At 41.9% G+C, this 16,962-nt stretch overlaps 1 protein-coding gene and 1 pseudogene across 2 annotated transcripts; both read left to right on the plus strand.

The window, feature by feature from the left end:
- The first annotated feature begins 4,563 nt into the window (after window positions 1-4,563).
- On the plus strand, window positions 4,564-5,845 carry LOC308098631 (annotated as a pseudogene). The gene has a single exon. The product of its transcript is annotated as an uncharacterized misc_RNA (transcript).
- Window positions 5,846-14,479: 8,634 nt separating this feature from the next.
- On the plus strand, window positions 14,480-15,871 carry LOC308098372 (protein rapunzel-like). The gene has a single exon (XM_080446698.1). The coding sequence runs from the start codon at window positions 14,492-14,494 to the stop codon at window positions 15,677-15,679; it is 1,188 nt and encodes a 395-aa protein (XP_080302824.1). The 5' UTR covers window positions 14,480-14,491; the 3' UTR covers window positions 15,680-15,871.
- Window positions 15,872-16,962: the final 1,091 nt, after the last annotated feature.

The raw sequence follows: 16,962 nt of genomic DNA on the forward strand, positions 1-16,962 counted from the left end.
GGAAGAAACCCCGGGGCAGACCAAGGCCCAGATGGGGGGATTACATCTCTACACTGGCCTGGGAACGCCTCGAGATCCCCCAGGATGAAGTGGCTAACGTTGCTCAGGAGAGGAAAGTCTGGAGCTCTCTGCTGGAACTGTTACCCCCGCGACCGACTCCGGATAAGCGGTTGAAGATGGATGGATGGATGGATAAATACCTTATAGTGGCCATTTTGCTCTACATCATACTCTACAATGATGTAATGATGTAATGATACAACAGGGGTTGACATTACTGTAAGGCTTGTCCCACTTGTCCTGACAAGTAATAAATCATTAAGGAAAAGTCCATTAAAACCTGTCCGTTGAACAAGTTGAAAAGTTTTTTTTTAAGTTCAGTTTTTTTCCCCCACAATAATGTGACGCTCATGTGAAGCATAACACTCTCGGTTACACACGAGGGGTTATGGATATTAAACATTTGAGGCTAAAAACTAAGATTCTACATATGTCAGTTACATTTATAAGATTTCATTACAGATTTCCTCTTGTGGTCTTGTGTTTTTGTCTTACTTCATGTTTGTGAGAGTTTGTGAGAGAGACAGACAGACAGACAGACAGAGAGACAGACAGACAGACAGACAGACAGACAGACAGACAGACAGACAAGACAAGACAAGACAAGACAGACAGACAGACAGACAGACAGACAGACAGACAGACAGACAGACAGACAGACAGACAGACAGACAGACAGACTGTAGGTATTATTACAATAGATCTGCATCTGAAAACTGTGAAGACAGATTGTGCAATAAACACAACAAAGAGTTTATTATTGATATTGCCTCCTCTGAAGTTATAATGAAATGTATAAATTGAATAGTCCTGTTTTTAAGCAATGTGCCCCAAAGTTTAAGAACTACAATAAAGCAACACAAATACCATTTGTAAATTACACAAGGGCATGTGTTCACACCCTTACTATGACCGTGGTCAGGTAAGGAGGCCGACCGTACTGTACTATCAAGGGCAAGACCACCAGATTTCTGAACAGTGTTGCATAATTCTGAGATGTGAACATTTAAATTAACTCAAATTTACCAAAAATAATCCTCTCTCCATAAGCAGTTGTGGGGTGCATGAGATACGAGGGCCTAGAGGGCAAGGTGTTTATGCTAAAGGTATTTACTGTCCCCCACCAGGTTGTCTCCAAGTGGGTTCCCGTGGAATGCTTGGAGGGGAGGAGTTCCAAAGGGGAGTGACGAGAGAGAGAGAGAGAGACACTATAGATACACACAGAGATAGACGGGAACGCCCAGGAACGCCCATGCGATTTTGTCCCGGGGAAAACAGAACGATCTGCCTCATAGAGTTACATCATACACGATCGTTTGGATCACTTTCAGAGCTATTTTATGGACGATAGAGACATTGTCAGCCAAGAAAAATCCATCAGAAGGACACGGACAGCTGGAACACAATCGTCCACTCGCCCTCGGAAAAGTTGACTTATTATTAAGATATATGTGACTAAAAAGACCAAACATTGACAATCTATGAGCTCACAGCGTGTCGGGACGCGTTGTAACTGTGAGCTAGATTGGCAATGTTTGGTTTATGTTCCCCCCAGAATACGTAAACTGGGGTTCATGTGGTTTATCAGATTATCCTTATATCTTATTGCATTAGTCAAGTTTCAGCACAAGCACCACTGAGACCGGAGATATGTTTCCCTCTTTCCAGCTCCGTCTGAATATCAAAACACTCGCCCCAAAACACAGTCGCCCCGGGGCAAACCCGCCGGTATTCACCTGGTATTCCTAAACTCAGTAAAACTATGCCTAAACTGCTAAACATAACCTTATTCCTAAACTGAACCTCAGTAAAACTATGCCTAACCCTGAACTTATTTCAAACCGTAAAACAAATACAAGAATACAAGAACCGCTGGTCGGTGAGAAAAATGGGGGCGAGCGTGTTTTGGTGCGAGTCTTCTGGTTACCTCTTGTCTCGCTCCTTGTTACAAAACATGTTTACATATGCACCGTGTTTAATCGCCTGGTAGAGACACTATTACAAGATATGATCAATTAAACTTACCATAATATCAAAACCCAACAGCCATTAAGTCATCAATAATGTTTATAGTGAATTTGAAGTACAGTTTAGAGACTGTTTTGTGAACGGCACGTAACGACTCCATTACCATTTGGCGAAGTGCGTCATTTAATATCATGCAGGATTTACACACTGCTTTAGTTCCGTGTTCATTGCCAGATTAACAATTGTGTTTTCTGTAGGTTTTTAAACGAGGATAGTCTAGGGTTTGGCTTGTTTTGTGTGTAAATCGCTGCATGTTTCCGCGTTTCCAAACTGTAATGGCGTCGATGTCTCCTGTACTTGGAATTCACTAAAACGTGTTCTATAAACATCATTGATGAATCAATGGCTTTTGCTTTTTGATATTATGATAAGTTTAATTGATCATATCTATAGAAAATGTAATAGTGTCTCTTACCAGGTGATTAAATCCGATAACCTCGGGCCATTGTGTTGTGTTGGATCCTCTGTTCAGTCAGGACAACATTCCAATCGGACTCTTGTTTAATTAGCTAATGTAGCATTCCTTGTCGAGTGGCAACAAGGTTCTGTGCCTGTGATCTGGCAAGCCATGACGCCTGCTTTTAGATCAGTATACTTTTACAGCATATGAGTTTGGGCGAGGCGGGGCGAGGGTTTATTAGCGAGGCTCGCGAGGAGGAGGAGGAGGAGGAGAAGGAGGACGCGGCGCTGCGAGGCGGGGGTTTATTACGCGAGCCTCGCGTAATAAACCGTCCTCCTTCTCCTCCGAGGAGGAGAAGGAGAACGCGGCGCCACGAGGCGGGGCTTTGATGCGACGCCGACGCGGACCTGTCTTTTGTTGTTCCCCCCACATAGCAACCAGGAAGCTACGCTAGGGGAACGCTGAACACGCATTCACACGCACACGCTTGTCCATGACGGAGGCGCGCCGACTCAGCAGAGCTTGAGGCCGAGGAGGCGCGCCCTCGCGCCTCCAGGTGCGAGTGCCCGCGCTGACCGGCCGATGCTCTGCTAGTCGACACAGCGCCGTTCGAGTTGTAAACCGACAGGGACAGAATAGTTCTTTTCATGGATCACTGTGTGTGTGTGTGTGAGTGTGAGTGTGAGTGTGAGTGTGTGTGTGTGTGTGTGTGTGTGTGTGTGTGTGTGTGTGTGTGTGTCAGGGAGAAAGTAAAACAAAAGCCAGAACACAATAAAAGTATCTTAACAGTCCTGCTTTCAATAAACCAAAAAAAGCATGAGCGCGTGCGTGTGTGTGTGCTCTTGTGTGTTTGTGTGTGTGACTGTGTGTGTGTGGTCACGGCCATATATGTTTGTGCACAAGCCTGGCTTGTGGCTCCCTCTAGTGTTGCTTCTACAGAATTGCTGGGTGGGTGGTAAAAACGAGCGTGCCTTCTTCAATCGCCCTGGTTCTCCAATCACCCTGTAACATACATCTCATGCAGGCTAGTACACTACACAAATGATAAAGATAGACCTTTGGATAACTGGACTGCATCCACAGCATTCTTGAACTTGTGAGGTAAGTTTGATATGTTGATGTGCTTATTATTATTGTTATTAGTCTTTTTTTCATTAAAACAAAGAAATGTGCATTATATTTTTAGACATTTTTATTTTGTTTGGTTAGATTTTATTATAACTATGACAAACAGACCTTGACTAAGAACTACAGTATGGGAGCTTCAAGACCTTTGATGACATAGTCTGGGAGGCTTCGGCTCAAAGCCTGAACAACAGGGGCGCGGCCACTGTGTTCTGATTCAAATCAACAGCCAATGAAGAAAAGGGGGCGGGATCCACATGCAGTGGGTGTTGCATGTAAATAGGAGCGACGGGAAGCAATTTTCTTGAGAAATTGCGGCCGCCATTGTTGTGTACTGCTGTTTGCCTCTCGTCTGACTTTTTAGACGAGTTGCACAGCTCTCAGACCGGTAAGAGGCGTGTCCGCTCAGATTCTGAGCGTAAGTTACATCCCGCCCACAAATACCAGGGCTCTGGCCCAGAAGTTCCTCGCCGCTCCCGTTTGTATGCGAGGCGAAAAACTTCTGGGAACTCAGATTATTGATGACATGACTTCTGGAGACATCCATATATCAATTTGACTTGTGCACAATAAAATTCTCATTATAAAAACAAACAGCTTAAATTCAAGTAGAGCAGATGTGGAGATCTTATTGTCCACGGATGTGGTCTGGGTGATTTTCATGACATGAGGATGTGGTCTCCATAAGAGACCAGGTTGGTACTGCCACCAGTTAAATGGAAAGTAACGGATCATGATGGTGTTTTAAGCAGCACTTATATAAAAATCCAAGAAACATATTGCACTGAAGGAGAGGCCAGAAGTTATCTTATTGGGTGGCATATCAACTGATACTCACCTTCTAAATTTTAAAACGGCTTGGTTTTTATATTTCCAAGCGCAAACAAAGAAAATCTATCAGTAAAAGTATTTTTTACTTCACAGTGTTTTTAAATGTATTTTATAATTGAATGCCTTTTGTGGCCTCAGCTGAAATCCTTAGCAACCCGAATGGGAATGAGGCTTGCTACCTGACTGAACAGTTTGACCAGGTCAACCAGAAGCTTGAGGGTATCCAAGATGAGATTGGTAAAATTGCGCTGGAGATTCAGAAGTCCTCCATGAACAGGCAGAACTTTGATCTAGAGGCCCAGATGCTCAGCCAGTATGAAAAGTTCCAGGACTTTATCTAAGCTAAGCCTGAATTCAAAGAGAAGAAGATGGAGAAGTTCCTCATCCAATATGAAAACACAGGTCGTGACCTGAATTTAGATGCCCTGTACAATTCTGTCACCGGAGAAAACATGTCAGGAGATCCCATCCTGGAGACAGTAGTTGCAACAGAGCAGAGAAGCAGGAGGGCAGTTGAGGATTTCTGTGCGAGTCTCAAGAAGCTTTTCGTGGTGGGCATCATTGCTGTCATGGGCCATGCTGCCCTAAACAACCAGGGGGTAGTTGGGGATGACATGGTGAAGAAGTGGCAGGAGCGCATGGAGGATGTGGACAAGCGTATGAAAGCTGCAGTGGACGACTGCACTGAGAACTTTGCAGATCAAGCCAAGCTGGACATGGAGCACCAGCTTCAGCAGAAACCTGGCAGTGTTGACCTTGACTTCACCAAATCCCTTTTGGATTCCCTTGCTAAGAAATATGACTGGGTGAAATGGTCCATCAGAGTCTTCAAGGAGAAGGAGCGCGTTTTCTTCTTCAACTGGTTGGCGGGGAAGAAATACCATGGCAGTGGGGGAGGAGCTAACTACTTTGATGTGTTGACCAAGAACAACATCAACGTGGTGATCTCTTTCAGTGTGAACCCAAAGCCCATCAACAAGAGCCAGATTCAGGAGCAGATTGAGAGGCAAAAGCTGAAGGGGAACATGATGGATGTGGCCCTATCTGTGAGTAAAAGCTTCCCCAACTGTTTGGTACACGCTGTCAGCCACTATAAGGAGGTGGTGGAGACCAACAATTTCCATGAGGATTGTTGCTACTATGCAAAACATAAAAGAGCCTACCTCTGCATTCACCCTGAGTAGTTGTGCGCAATTCAGAGTAATGCAGATTGTTTTAATGGGGAAAGTACCAAATACAATTCATGAATGTTTATACCTGAATTGTAATGTTATACAGTATGCTTGTAAACTGTTCTGTGTTGAGGCTGGAATGTAAATTGCTGTCTTTCTTTTTTACATTTAAGATTATAAATGTATATTTATTTTCTCTAGTGATAAAAAGTCAGACTTCTTTCTTTTTTTTTACAGCAAATTCACCTTTTAGCATCTGTGTTTCAGTTGTTCATAGCCTACGTGTCTTAATGTAATAGTGTTCAGGGTTAGGGAAAACCTATATTTCTATTGACAAATACTGCAATAAAATGAGTTGCATTCCAAACATTCAAGCTGCTTACATGCAAAAGATTTAGGGCAGTACTAGCAGCCTACTGCAGGCAATCTTCTCATATAATCATTTATAGACATTTGTTTCTGCCTTAATTTGTAATAAACCAAATGTATTAATGATTTTTGTTATCACTGGTCTTCATTATACAGTTAGAATGATGATTGATGTTGCCTTCAGATAGCTACAGTACATTATAGGCCTACATGATAATGACTAAAACCTCTATTCCTGTGATAGGTGTTTTACATTTGGTTGCCTGTCAAAATGTTGTGCCTGTTGTAGTCCTGAGGGACATATTATTGTCTCCGCCAGGCCGAAAGGCATGGCGAGAGAGTATGTTTTGCCCCCTGTCCGTCCGTCCGTGTGTCCGTCCGTCCGTGTGTCCGTCCGTCCGTCCGTGTGTCCGTCATTCTGTCATTTTGTGTACAGCTAATCTCCGGCACCGTTGGCTTGATTGCAGCGAAACTGTGCCCACACACTCCCTGGATGCCAGAGCAGAACCTCTAATTTTTCAAATTAGCCTTTTATAGCGCCACCAGGAGGCCGCTTTTTGCAAAACACATTTCTTGACAGTACTCCTACAGATTTTATCCAAACATCACGCAAATCAGTACACAGTATCTCTATAGTCATGTGATCAACACGGATCTGTCCAATTTTCCATATTTCATCCTGATTGGCTAAGGTTGGCTTCCAAAGTTTGCAGGATTGCTCCGTTTTCAACAAAATGCCTCAAATCATGAACGCAGCTTGCGATTTCCGTGAGATTTCACACGCATATTCCCGCTAGGCCGAGGAAGAAATGTCACTTGAAAATGTTCAAATCAGCCTCATGGTGGCGCTATAAATGGACGATTTGTGTTTTTAACTATAACTGCACCGATCTGCATGAAAATTTGCACGCACACTCCCTAGAGGCCAAGGAAAAACAACTGACCCATTTTTCACATTTGCCTTTCATAGCGCCACCAGGAGGCCGACTTATGTAAAACTTTTTTTTGATATTAAGCCTTCAGAATGTATCCAAATTTCACGTACATCGGTGCACTTGATCTCTATAGTCATGTGATCACGATGGATCTTTTAAAATTTTCATATTCCATCCTGATTGGCTAACATTGACATCTAAAGTTTGCAGGAGTGGCCCGTTTTGAACAAAATGCCACAAATCATGAATGCAGCGTCCGATTGTGGTGACACTTTGCACGCACATTCGCACTACATTGAAGAACAAATGCCACCCTTTTAACATTGCCCTATTATAGCGCCACCAGGAGGCCAATTTTGCAACACTTTTCTTTTTTATATTACTCCTACAAATTCAAACATCATGCAAATCGGTACACATATAGTCAAGTGATCAAGATGGTTCCGTCCAATTCTTCATATTCCATCCTGATTGGCTAATTCCGAACATTGCTGCCCCACAATAACCTACCTGACCTGGCGGAGACCTGTGCTCCGAGGAGCACTTTTTCTAGTTACACATGTGTTCACCATAAGCTTCGTTATATTAACAAGCATATATTTATGCGGCGGAGGGTGGAGGCTTCTCGTTTAGACTCTGGGCATCAACTTTTTTCCACCTCTTTTTCAGATTTTTGTGTTTTCTCACTCCCACTCAGACACCCCACTACTTACTTTATTTATCAACAAGCATGATGACAAAAGGATGCAAATGTATTAAGAGGCACAAATCATTTGAATGTTTACCTGATAAAAAATATCCTTGACAAGAACCACAATGGAAACAAGCCATAGGCTTTCTTGGGTTTTTGAACTGTACTTTCCTGTGCTATTTTTTTTGTTGCAAACTGCTAATAAAGTATTCAATCAATAAACAAGACATGACTCAGTCATGTATACCAGCATGCAGAACGGACGCTACGCAGTGCGTATGCAGAGGTGTAAAGTAACTAATTACATTTACTAAAGTACTTTACTTTTTTTCCTATATATTACTCTGTGTCACGGCTATTTGAACCGATGGCAGGCGTGTATAGTAGCCTCAGAGGCGAGAGGCGTGTCTAGTACCATAGCTTGGGAGCTATGGGAAAGTATCCCCATTGGCTTAAAGGACAGCCAATGATCGAAAACATGTCGAGAATATGTCGAGAAATGACTAGTGCTGAGTCTCTTTGTAGACCTGCATTGCATGCTGGTAAAAAAAAGCACACCCGCGGTAGCGCAGCGGCCGCAGCCTCTCGTCTATAGTAAAATGAAAAATACACTTTGGCAACTCACCAAAACTAAGACGGTTTTAAGATTTTGAAAGCTTACTTTCCTTAGTGGGATTGTGGGAACACTCAGAGCCCCTCACCTCATGTCTAAAATACACTTTTTGGCCAGAAAAGAAAATATTTAATCGGAAGGGAAATTTTTTTAGTTACTCCACTGTGCCCTCTACAGATCTTGTCAATTGAATTTTTCTATTGACCAGATTTTTCCTTCCGGTGAAATATTTTCTTTTCTAGACAAAAAGTGTATTTTCGACGTGAGGTGGGGGGATCCGAGTGTTGGGTGCTCCAGCAAACAAGAACAGACAAGAATGATGAGAGTAATAAGCCACACCCTAAGTGACCTAAATGTCATCTGATAAAATGGTAAATGGTGCATTTATATAGCGCTTAAAAGTGCTTTACATAGATTGTGCATTACATTCACCCATTCACACACACATTCACACACCAATGGCGGAGGAAAGCATGCAGGGCACCAATCTGCTCATCGGGAGCAATTAGGGGTTCAGTGTCTTGCTCAAGGACACTTCAACACTAACTCTGACAAGAAGGGGTTTGAAAGAAAACAGATCTTCAGTTCAGATCTGATCTCCAGCTGTTCAGGATAACACAAGCAGTAAATACCATATCTTGCAGTCCCGCAACCATATCCATATAAATTATAGTGCCACCATGAGGCTGATTTGAAACAAGGGGGGGCTCCTCCTAGGGCAAAAAAGAGGTGCCAGTCAGGGTGGGGTCCCACGGCACAATTAATTTGAATGTTTACCTGATAAGAACCACAATGGAAACAAGCCTGGAGCTCTCTGCTGGAACTGTTGCCCCCGCGACCGACTCCGGAGAAGCGGTTGAAGATAGATGGATGGATGGATAAATACCTTCACATAGTGGCCATTTTGCTCTACATCATACTCTACAATGATGTAATGATGTAATGATACAACAGGAGTTGACATTACTGTAAGGCGTGTCCCACTTGTCCTGACAAGTAATAAATCATTAAGGACAATCCATTAAAACCTGTCCGTTGGACAAGTTGAAAAGTTTTTTTTTAAGTTCAGTTTTTTCCCCCCACAATAATGTGTGGTCATGATTTTCATGACATGAGGATGTGGTCTCCATAAGAGACCAGGTTGGTACTGCCATCATGTGAAGCATATAACACTCTCGGTTACACACAAGGGGTTATGGATATTAAACATTTGAGGCTAAAAACGAAGATTCTACATATGTCAGTTACATTTATAAGATTTCATTACAGATTTCCTCTTGTGGTCTTGTGTTTTTGTCTTACTTCATGTTTGTGAGAGTGTGTGAGACAGACAGACAGACAGACAGACAGACAGACAGACAGACAAGACAAGACAAGACAAGACAAGACAAGACAAGACAAGACAAGACAGACAGACAGAGAGAATTTAGGTATTATTACAATAGATCTGCATCTGAAAACTGTGAAGACAGATTGTGCAATAAACACAACAAAGAGTTTATTATTGATATTGCCTCCTCTGAAATAGACATACAAGTTATAATGAAATGTATAAATTGAATAGTCCTGTTTGTAAGCAATGTGCCCCAAAGTTTAAGAACTACAATAAAGCAACACAAATACCATTTGTAAATTACACAAGGGCATGTGTTCACACCCTTACTATGACCATGGTCAGGTAAGGAGGCCGACCGTACTGTCAAGGGCAAGACCACCAGATTTCTGAACAGTGTTGCATAATTCTGAGATGTGAACATTTAAATTAACTCAAATTTACCAAAAATAATCCTCTCTCCATAAGCAGTTGTGGGAAAGTGCATGAGATACGAGGGCCTAGAGGGCAAGGTGTTTATGCTAAAGGTATTTACTGTCCCCCACCAGGTTGTCTCCAAGTGGGTTCCCGTGGAATGCTTGGAGGGGATAAGGGGTTTGAAAGAAAACAGATCTTCAGTTCAGATCTGATCTCCAGCTGTTCAAGTCAACACAAGCAGTAAATACCATATCTTGCAGTCGGGAGCAATTAGGGGTTCAGCGTCTTGCTCAAGGACACTTCGACACTAACTCTGATAAGAAGGGGTTTGAAAGAAAACAGATCTTCAGTTCAGATCTGATCTCCAGCTGTTCAGGTCAACATGAGCAGTAAATACCATATCTTGCAGTCCCGTAGTGATGGGTCGGTCATGATCGATTCGTTCATAAGAACTAGTTCTTTGCCTTGTACGTGAACAAACCTGTTTACTTCTTGAAACTATTACGTTCACGATTTAGTTCATGCCCCTCCCCCTCATAGAGTCTAGGACCATGCATATGTATTTCTTTTGCACCTGGGACCTAGACAAAGGACAGATAGGTAGCCTACTGGTCAATTAAAACGTTTTAGTTTAATAGACGATGCAAATAAATAGTATGCTACAACTACTATTCATGAACTACATTAAGTTAAAGACATGGTGAAGAAGATGGTGCATTAGATGGTGAATGACAGTGCTGTGTTTCTGTGCAGACTGTGCAGTCATGTGGGATCAGATGCACACCGTTGCATGCATATAGTAGCTCATGCGCTCCGCCAGGACCGGAAGTGCTACTGAACGAGAATGTGAATGAATCATTTGAACGAATCATTGCTGTGAACGTGAACAAAATTGTTTGTTCACTGAAATTAATGTTTTTTCCCACCACTACAGTCTGGGTAGGGAATGAGGCTTTGCCCCAGGTGAAGGAGTTTAAGTATCTCCTCCTACTCTCAACAGTGTTGTGCTAGTTACTGAAAACCTAGTTACCATTACTAGTTACTTCATTTAAAAGTAACTCAGTTACTTTAATAGTTACTTACAAAGGTAATGCGTTACTGTAAAAAGTAACTTTTTTGTTACTTTAAAAATACAAAGCCCTTATAGCATTCATTTCAGTATTGTTATTGCATTGGAGAATGATACAATCTGTTGATCAACTTGACATGCATTTGCATCACTGAACTCTGCTAAGCAATGTGGTCTATACCAGGGGTCGCGCTATAGGATTGTAATCTGCTGGTCCCAATGTCCGGAATGATTCAAATTTATCGGACACCTGATAAAAATACCAGTCATAATTATGTTTAAGCATTAATTACAAGCAGGTGCGTAAATACAGCCTAACACTTAGGCCTACAGTATTATATTTTGGATTGAGCTATTTGAACCATGTTGAACGAGTAATATACACATTTTATATACAGTAGCAGGGTCATCTTATACATTCACAAATACAATACAATGGTAAATATAATGGTTTCTCAATGATCAATTGCGTTTGAACGAATTTTCTAATCAAAGGGCACTGCAAAAAAAATGGACATTTCAGATTAATCCTTCATAATGTGGCTCAGCTGACCTGTTAGGGTAATAAATTATAGACCACTACTCACTCACAGGAGGTTATACTGTATAGTTAGGCAGGGGCAGAGCCTTATAGGCAGTTGATGCTTATTTCACCTGGATGCCACAGTTGCAAATAGCTGTTAAGAGTATTTACGCATCTGTGTTGGATATTTCATCTTCAACTTGCATTGCTGTTAAACTGTAGGGCAACTTGCCAACTTTACTCACAAGTGCCCTTGTAATAGCCTAGTGTCTGAGACATATTCTAACTCGTAATGATACAACTTGTGTGTGACTGTTAAATACACAACTTTATATAATATAACCGGACCGCGGTCTCTGTCTGACTGTCGTGCAGACAACAGATATAATATGTTGCAACAACTACGCAGCAGCAAAGACAACTCTCGTTTTCCGGTCATACCTTCACAATAAAGTGTCTCCCATTTACCTCCCAATGCAGCACATTTTACACTGGTTATTATTAACAGGAAATAGGTGTAACTTAACAGCGTGTGATGTGACACGCTCTTTCTTTCTCTCTCTCTCCCAGAAACACACACACGCTGTTAAGAGAGAGAGAAAGAAAGAGCGAGAGAGCGTGTGTGAGAGAGAGAGAGAGAGAGAGAGAGAGAGAGAGAGAGAGAGAGAGAGAGAGAGAGAGAGAGAGAGAGAGAGAGAGCAGAGGATTTGAAATGTGCCTGATATGGGATTAGGGAGGTCCTCGCTGCATGTCCCACTGGGAAGAGACCCCGGGGCAGACCAAGGCCCAGATGGGGGGATTACATCTCTCTGCTGGAACTGTTGCCCCCGCGACCGACTCCGGATAAGCGGTTGAAGATGGATGGATGGATGGATAAATACCTTCGCATAGTGGCCATTTTGCTCTACCTCATACTCTACAATGATGTAATGATACAACAGGGGTCGAGATTACTGTAAGGCTTGTCCCACTTGTCCTGACAAGTAATAAATCATTAAGGACAAGTCCATTAAAACCTGTCCGTTGGACAAGTTGAAACGTTTTTTTTTTAAATCGCTTCCCCCCCCCCCCCACAATAATGTGACGCTCATGTGAAGCATAACACTCTCGGTTACACACGAGGGGTTATGGATATTAAACATTTGAGGCTAAAAACTAAGATTCTACATATGTCAGTTACATTTATAAGATTTCAATACAGATTTCCTCTTGTGGTCTTGTGTTTTTGTCTTACTTCATGTTTGTGAGAGTGTGTGAGACAGACAGACAGACAGACAGACAGACAGACAGACAGACAGACAAGACAAGACAGACAAGACAGACAAGACAGACAGACAGACAGACAGACAGACAGACAGACAGACAGACAGACAGACAGACAGAATGTAGGTATTGTTACAATAGATCTGCATCTGAAAACTGTGAAGACAATTTGTGCAATAAACACAACAAAGAGTTTATTATTGATATTGCCTCCTCTGAATTAGACATACAAGTTATAATGAAATTGAATAGTCCTGTTTGTAAGCAATGTGCCCCAAAGTTTAAGAACTACAATAAAGCAACACAAATACCATTTGTAAATTACACAAGGGCATGTGTTCACACCCTTACTATGACCGTGGTCAGGTAAGGAGGCCGACCGTACTGTACTATCAAGGGCAAGACCACCAGATTTCTGAACAGTGTTGCATAATTCTGAGATGTGAACATTTAAATTAACTCAAATTTACCAAAAATAATCCTCTCTCCATAAGCAGTTGTGGGAAAGTGCATGAGATACGAGGGCCTAGAGGGCAAGGTGTTTATGCTAAAGGTATTTACTGTCCCCCACCAGGTGGTCTCCAAGTGGGTTCCCGTGGAATGCTTGGAGGGGAGGAGTTCCAAAGGGGAGTGACGAGACAGAGAGAGAGAGACACTATATATACATCTCATGCAGGCTAGTACACTACACAAATGATACAGATAGACCTTTGGATAACTGGACTGCATCCACAGCATTCTTGAACTTGTGAGGTAAGTTTGATATGTTGATGTGCTTATTATTATTATTAGTCTTTTTTTCATTAAAACAAAGAAATGTGCATTATATTTTTAGACATTTTTATTTTGTTTGGTTAGATTTTATTATCACTATGGCAAACAGACCTTGACTAAGAACTACAGTATGGGAGCTTCAAGACCTTTGATAACATGACTTCTGGAGACATCCATATCTCAATTTGACTTGAGTCAATTTTGACTGCACAATAAAATTCTCATTATAAAAACAAACCGCTTAAATTCAAGTAGAGCAGATGTGGAGATCTTATTGTCCACGGATGTGGTCTGGGTGATTTTCATGACATGAGGATGTGGTCTCCATAAGAGACCAGGTTGGTACTGCCACCAGTTAAATGGAAAGTAACGGATCATGATGGTGTTTTAAGCAGCACTTATGTAAAAATCCAAGAAACATATTCCACTGAAGGAGAGGCCAGAAGTTATCTTATTGGGTGGCCTATCAACTGATACTCACCTTCTAAATTTTAAAACTGCTTGGATTTCCAAGCGCAAACAAAGAAAATCTATCAGTAAAAGTATTTTTTACTTCACAGTGTTTTTAAATGTATTTTATAATTGAATGCCTTTTGCTCAAATTGGAAAAATTATAATTCCAAATTCCATTATAGCTATGTCTTTGTCTTTTCATTTTTGATCGGCTCGCTCTAATAAGAATGTGAGAAATCGTGTAAGTAGTTGCATTGTTCCTTGGCTTCGCTAAAAAAGAAAAGGCACTGGGTGGCAATGTTGCTGTAAAAAATATAATCACACGACAATGAAGTTTACAGTGGTTTTATGTTTCTTCTCCTTTCAGGAAACTGCATTGTCTGGCTGTTGACAGACCAAGTTTGGATTAGTAAGTCTCATACATATTATCTAAAGATGACCTGTGTGGCAGATTGGCTCGTACAGAACAGGGGCAAGATTGAGAAAGGTGTGGAGATCATGGGGCAAGCTTCTGCGGTTCTGGCAGCCACTGTGGGCCAGCTTCACCCTTTCTTGGAGGCTGTCTTTGTGGCCTCAGCTGAAATCCTTAGCAACCCGAATGGGAATGAGGCTTGCTACCTGACTGAACAGTTTGACCAGGTCAACCAGAAGCTTGAGGGTATCCAAGATGAGATTGGTAAAATTGCGCTGGAGCTTCAGAAGTCCTCCATGAACAGGCAGAACTTTGATCTAGAGGCCCAGATACTCAGCCAGTATGAAAAGTTCCAGGACTTTATCAAAGCTAAGCCTGAATTCAAAGAGAAGAAGATGGAGAAGTTCCTCATCCAATATGAAAACACAGGTCGTGACCTGAATTTAGATGCCCTGTACAATTCTGTCACCGGAGAAAACATGTCAGGAGATCCCATCCTGGAGACAGTAGTTGCAACAGAGCAGAGAAGCAGGAGGGCAGTTGAGGATTTCTGTGCGAGTCTCAAGAAGCTTTTCGTGGTGGGCATCATTGCTGTCATGGGCCATGCTGCCCTAAACAACCAGGGGGTAGTTGGGGATGACATGGTGAAGAAGTGGCAGCAGCGCATGGAGGATGTGGAGAAGCGTATGAAAGCTGCAGTGGACGACTGCACTGAGAACTTTGCAGATCAGGCCAAGCTGGACATGGAGCACCAGCTTCAGCAGAAACCTGGCAGTGTTGACCTTGACTTCACCAAATCCCTTTTGGATTCCCTTGCTAAGAAATATGACTGGGTGAAATGGTCCATCAGAGTCTTCAAGGAGAAGGAGCGCGTTTTCTTCTTCAACTGGTTGGCGGGGAAGAAATACCATGGCAGTGGGGGAGGAGCTAACTACTTTGATGTGTTGACCAAGAACAACATCAACGTGGTGATCTCTTTCAGTGTGAACCCAAAGCCCATCAACAAGAGCCAGATTCAGGAGCAGATTGAGAGGCAAAAGCTGAAGGGGAACATGATGGATGTGGCCCTATCTGTGAGTAAAAGCTTCCCCAACTGTTTGGTACACGCTGTCAGCCACTATAAGGAGGTGGTGGAGACCAACAATTTCCATGAGGATTGTTGCTACTATGCAAAACATAAAAGAGCCTACCTCTGCATTCACCCTGAGTAGTTGTGCGCAATTCAGAGTAATGCAGATTGTTTTAATGGGGAAAGTACCAAATACAATTCATGAATGTTTATACCTGAATTGTAATGTTATACAGTATGCTTGTAAACTGTTCTGTGTTGAGGCTGGAATGTAAATTGCTGTCTTTCTTTTTTACATTTAAGATTATAAATGTATATTTATTTTCTCTAGTGATAAAAAGTCAGACTTCTTTCTTTTTTTTACAGCAAATTCACCTTTTAGCATCTGTGTTTCAGTTGTTCATAGCCTACGTGTCTTAATGTAATAGTGTTCAGGGTTAGGGAAAACCTATATTTCTATTGACAAATACTGCAATAAAATGAGTTGCATTCCAAACATTCAAGCTGCTTACATGCAAAAGATTTAGGGCAGTACTAGCAGCCTACTGCAGGCAATCTTCTCATATAATCATTTGTAGACATTTGTTTCTGCCTTAATTTGTAATAAACCAAATGTATTAATGATTTTTGTTATCACTGGTCTTCATTATACAGTTAGAATGATGATTGATGTTGCCTTCAGATAGCTACAGTACATTATAGGCCTACATGATAATGACTAAAACCTCTATTCCTGTGATAGGCGTTTTACATTTGGTTGCCTGTCAAAATGTTGTGCCTGTTTTAGTCCTGAGGGACATATTATTACACGTGTTCACCATAAGCTTCGTTATATTAACAAGCATATATTTATGCGGCGGAGGGTGGAGGCTTCTCGTTTAGACTCTGGGCATCAACTTTTTTCCACCTCTTTTTCAGATTTTTGTGTTTTCTCACTCCCACTCAGACACCCCACTACTTACTTTATTTATCAACAAGCATGATGACAAAAGGATGCAAATGTATCAAGAGGCACAAATCATTTGAATGTTTACCTGATAAAAAATATCTTTGACAAGAACCACAATGGGAAGAAGCCATAAGCTTTCTTGGGTTTTTGAACTGTACTTTCCTGTGCTTTTTTTTTGTTGCAAACTGCTAATAAAGTATTCAATCAATAAACAAGACATGACTCAGTCATGTATACCAGCATGCAGAACGGACGCTACGCAGTGCGTGTAAAGTAACTAATTACATTTACTAAAGTACTTTACTTAATTTTTTTCCTATATATTACTCTGTGTCACGGCTATTTGAACCGATGGCAGGCGTGTATAGTAGCCTCAGAGGTGAGAGGCGTGTCTAGTACCATAGCTTGGGAGGACAACACCGCCCGTTCAGAGTATGGGAAAGTATCCCCATTGGCTTAAAGGACAGCCAATGATC

Source organism: Gymnoscopelus braueri (assembly GCF_963280865.1).
Source record: "Gymnoscopelus braueri genome assembly, chromosome: 13".
NCBI classification, from domain to species: Eukaryota; Metazoa; Chordata; class Actinopteri; order Myctophiformes; family Myctophidae; genus Gymnoscopelus; species Gymnoscopelus braueri.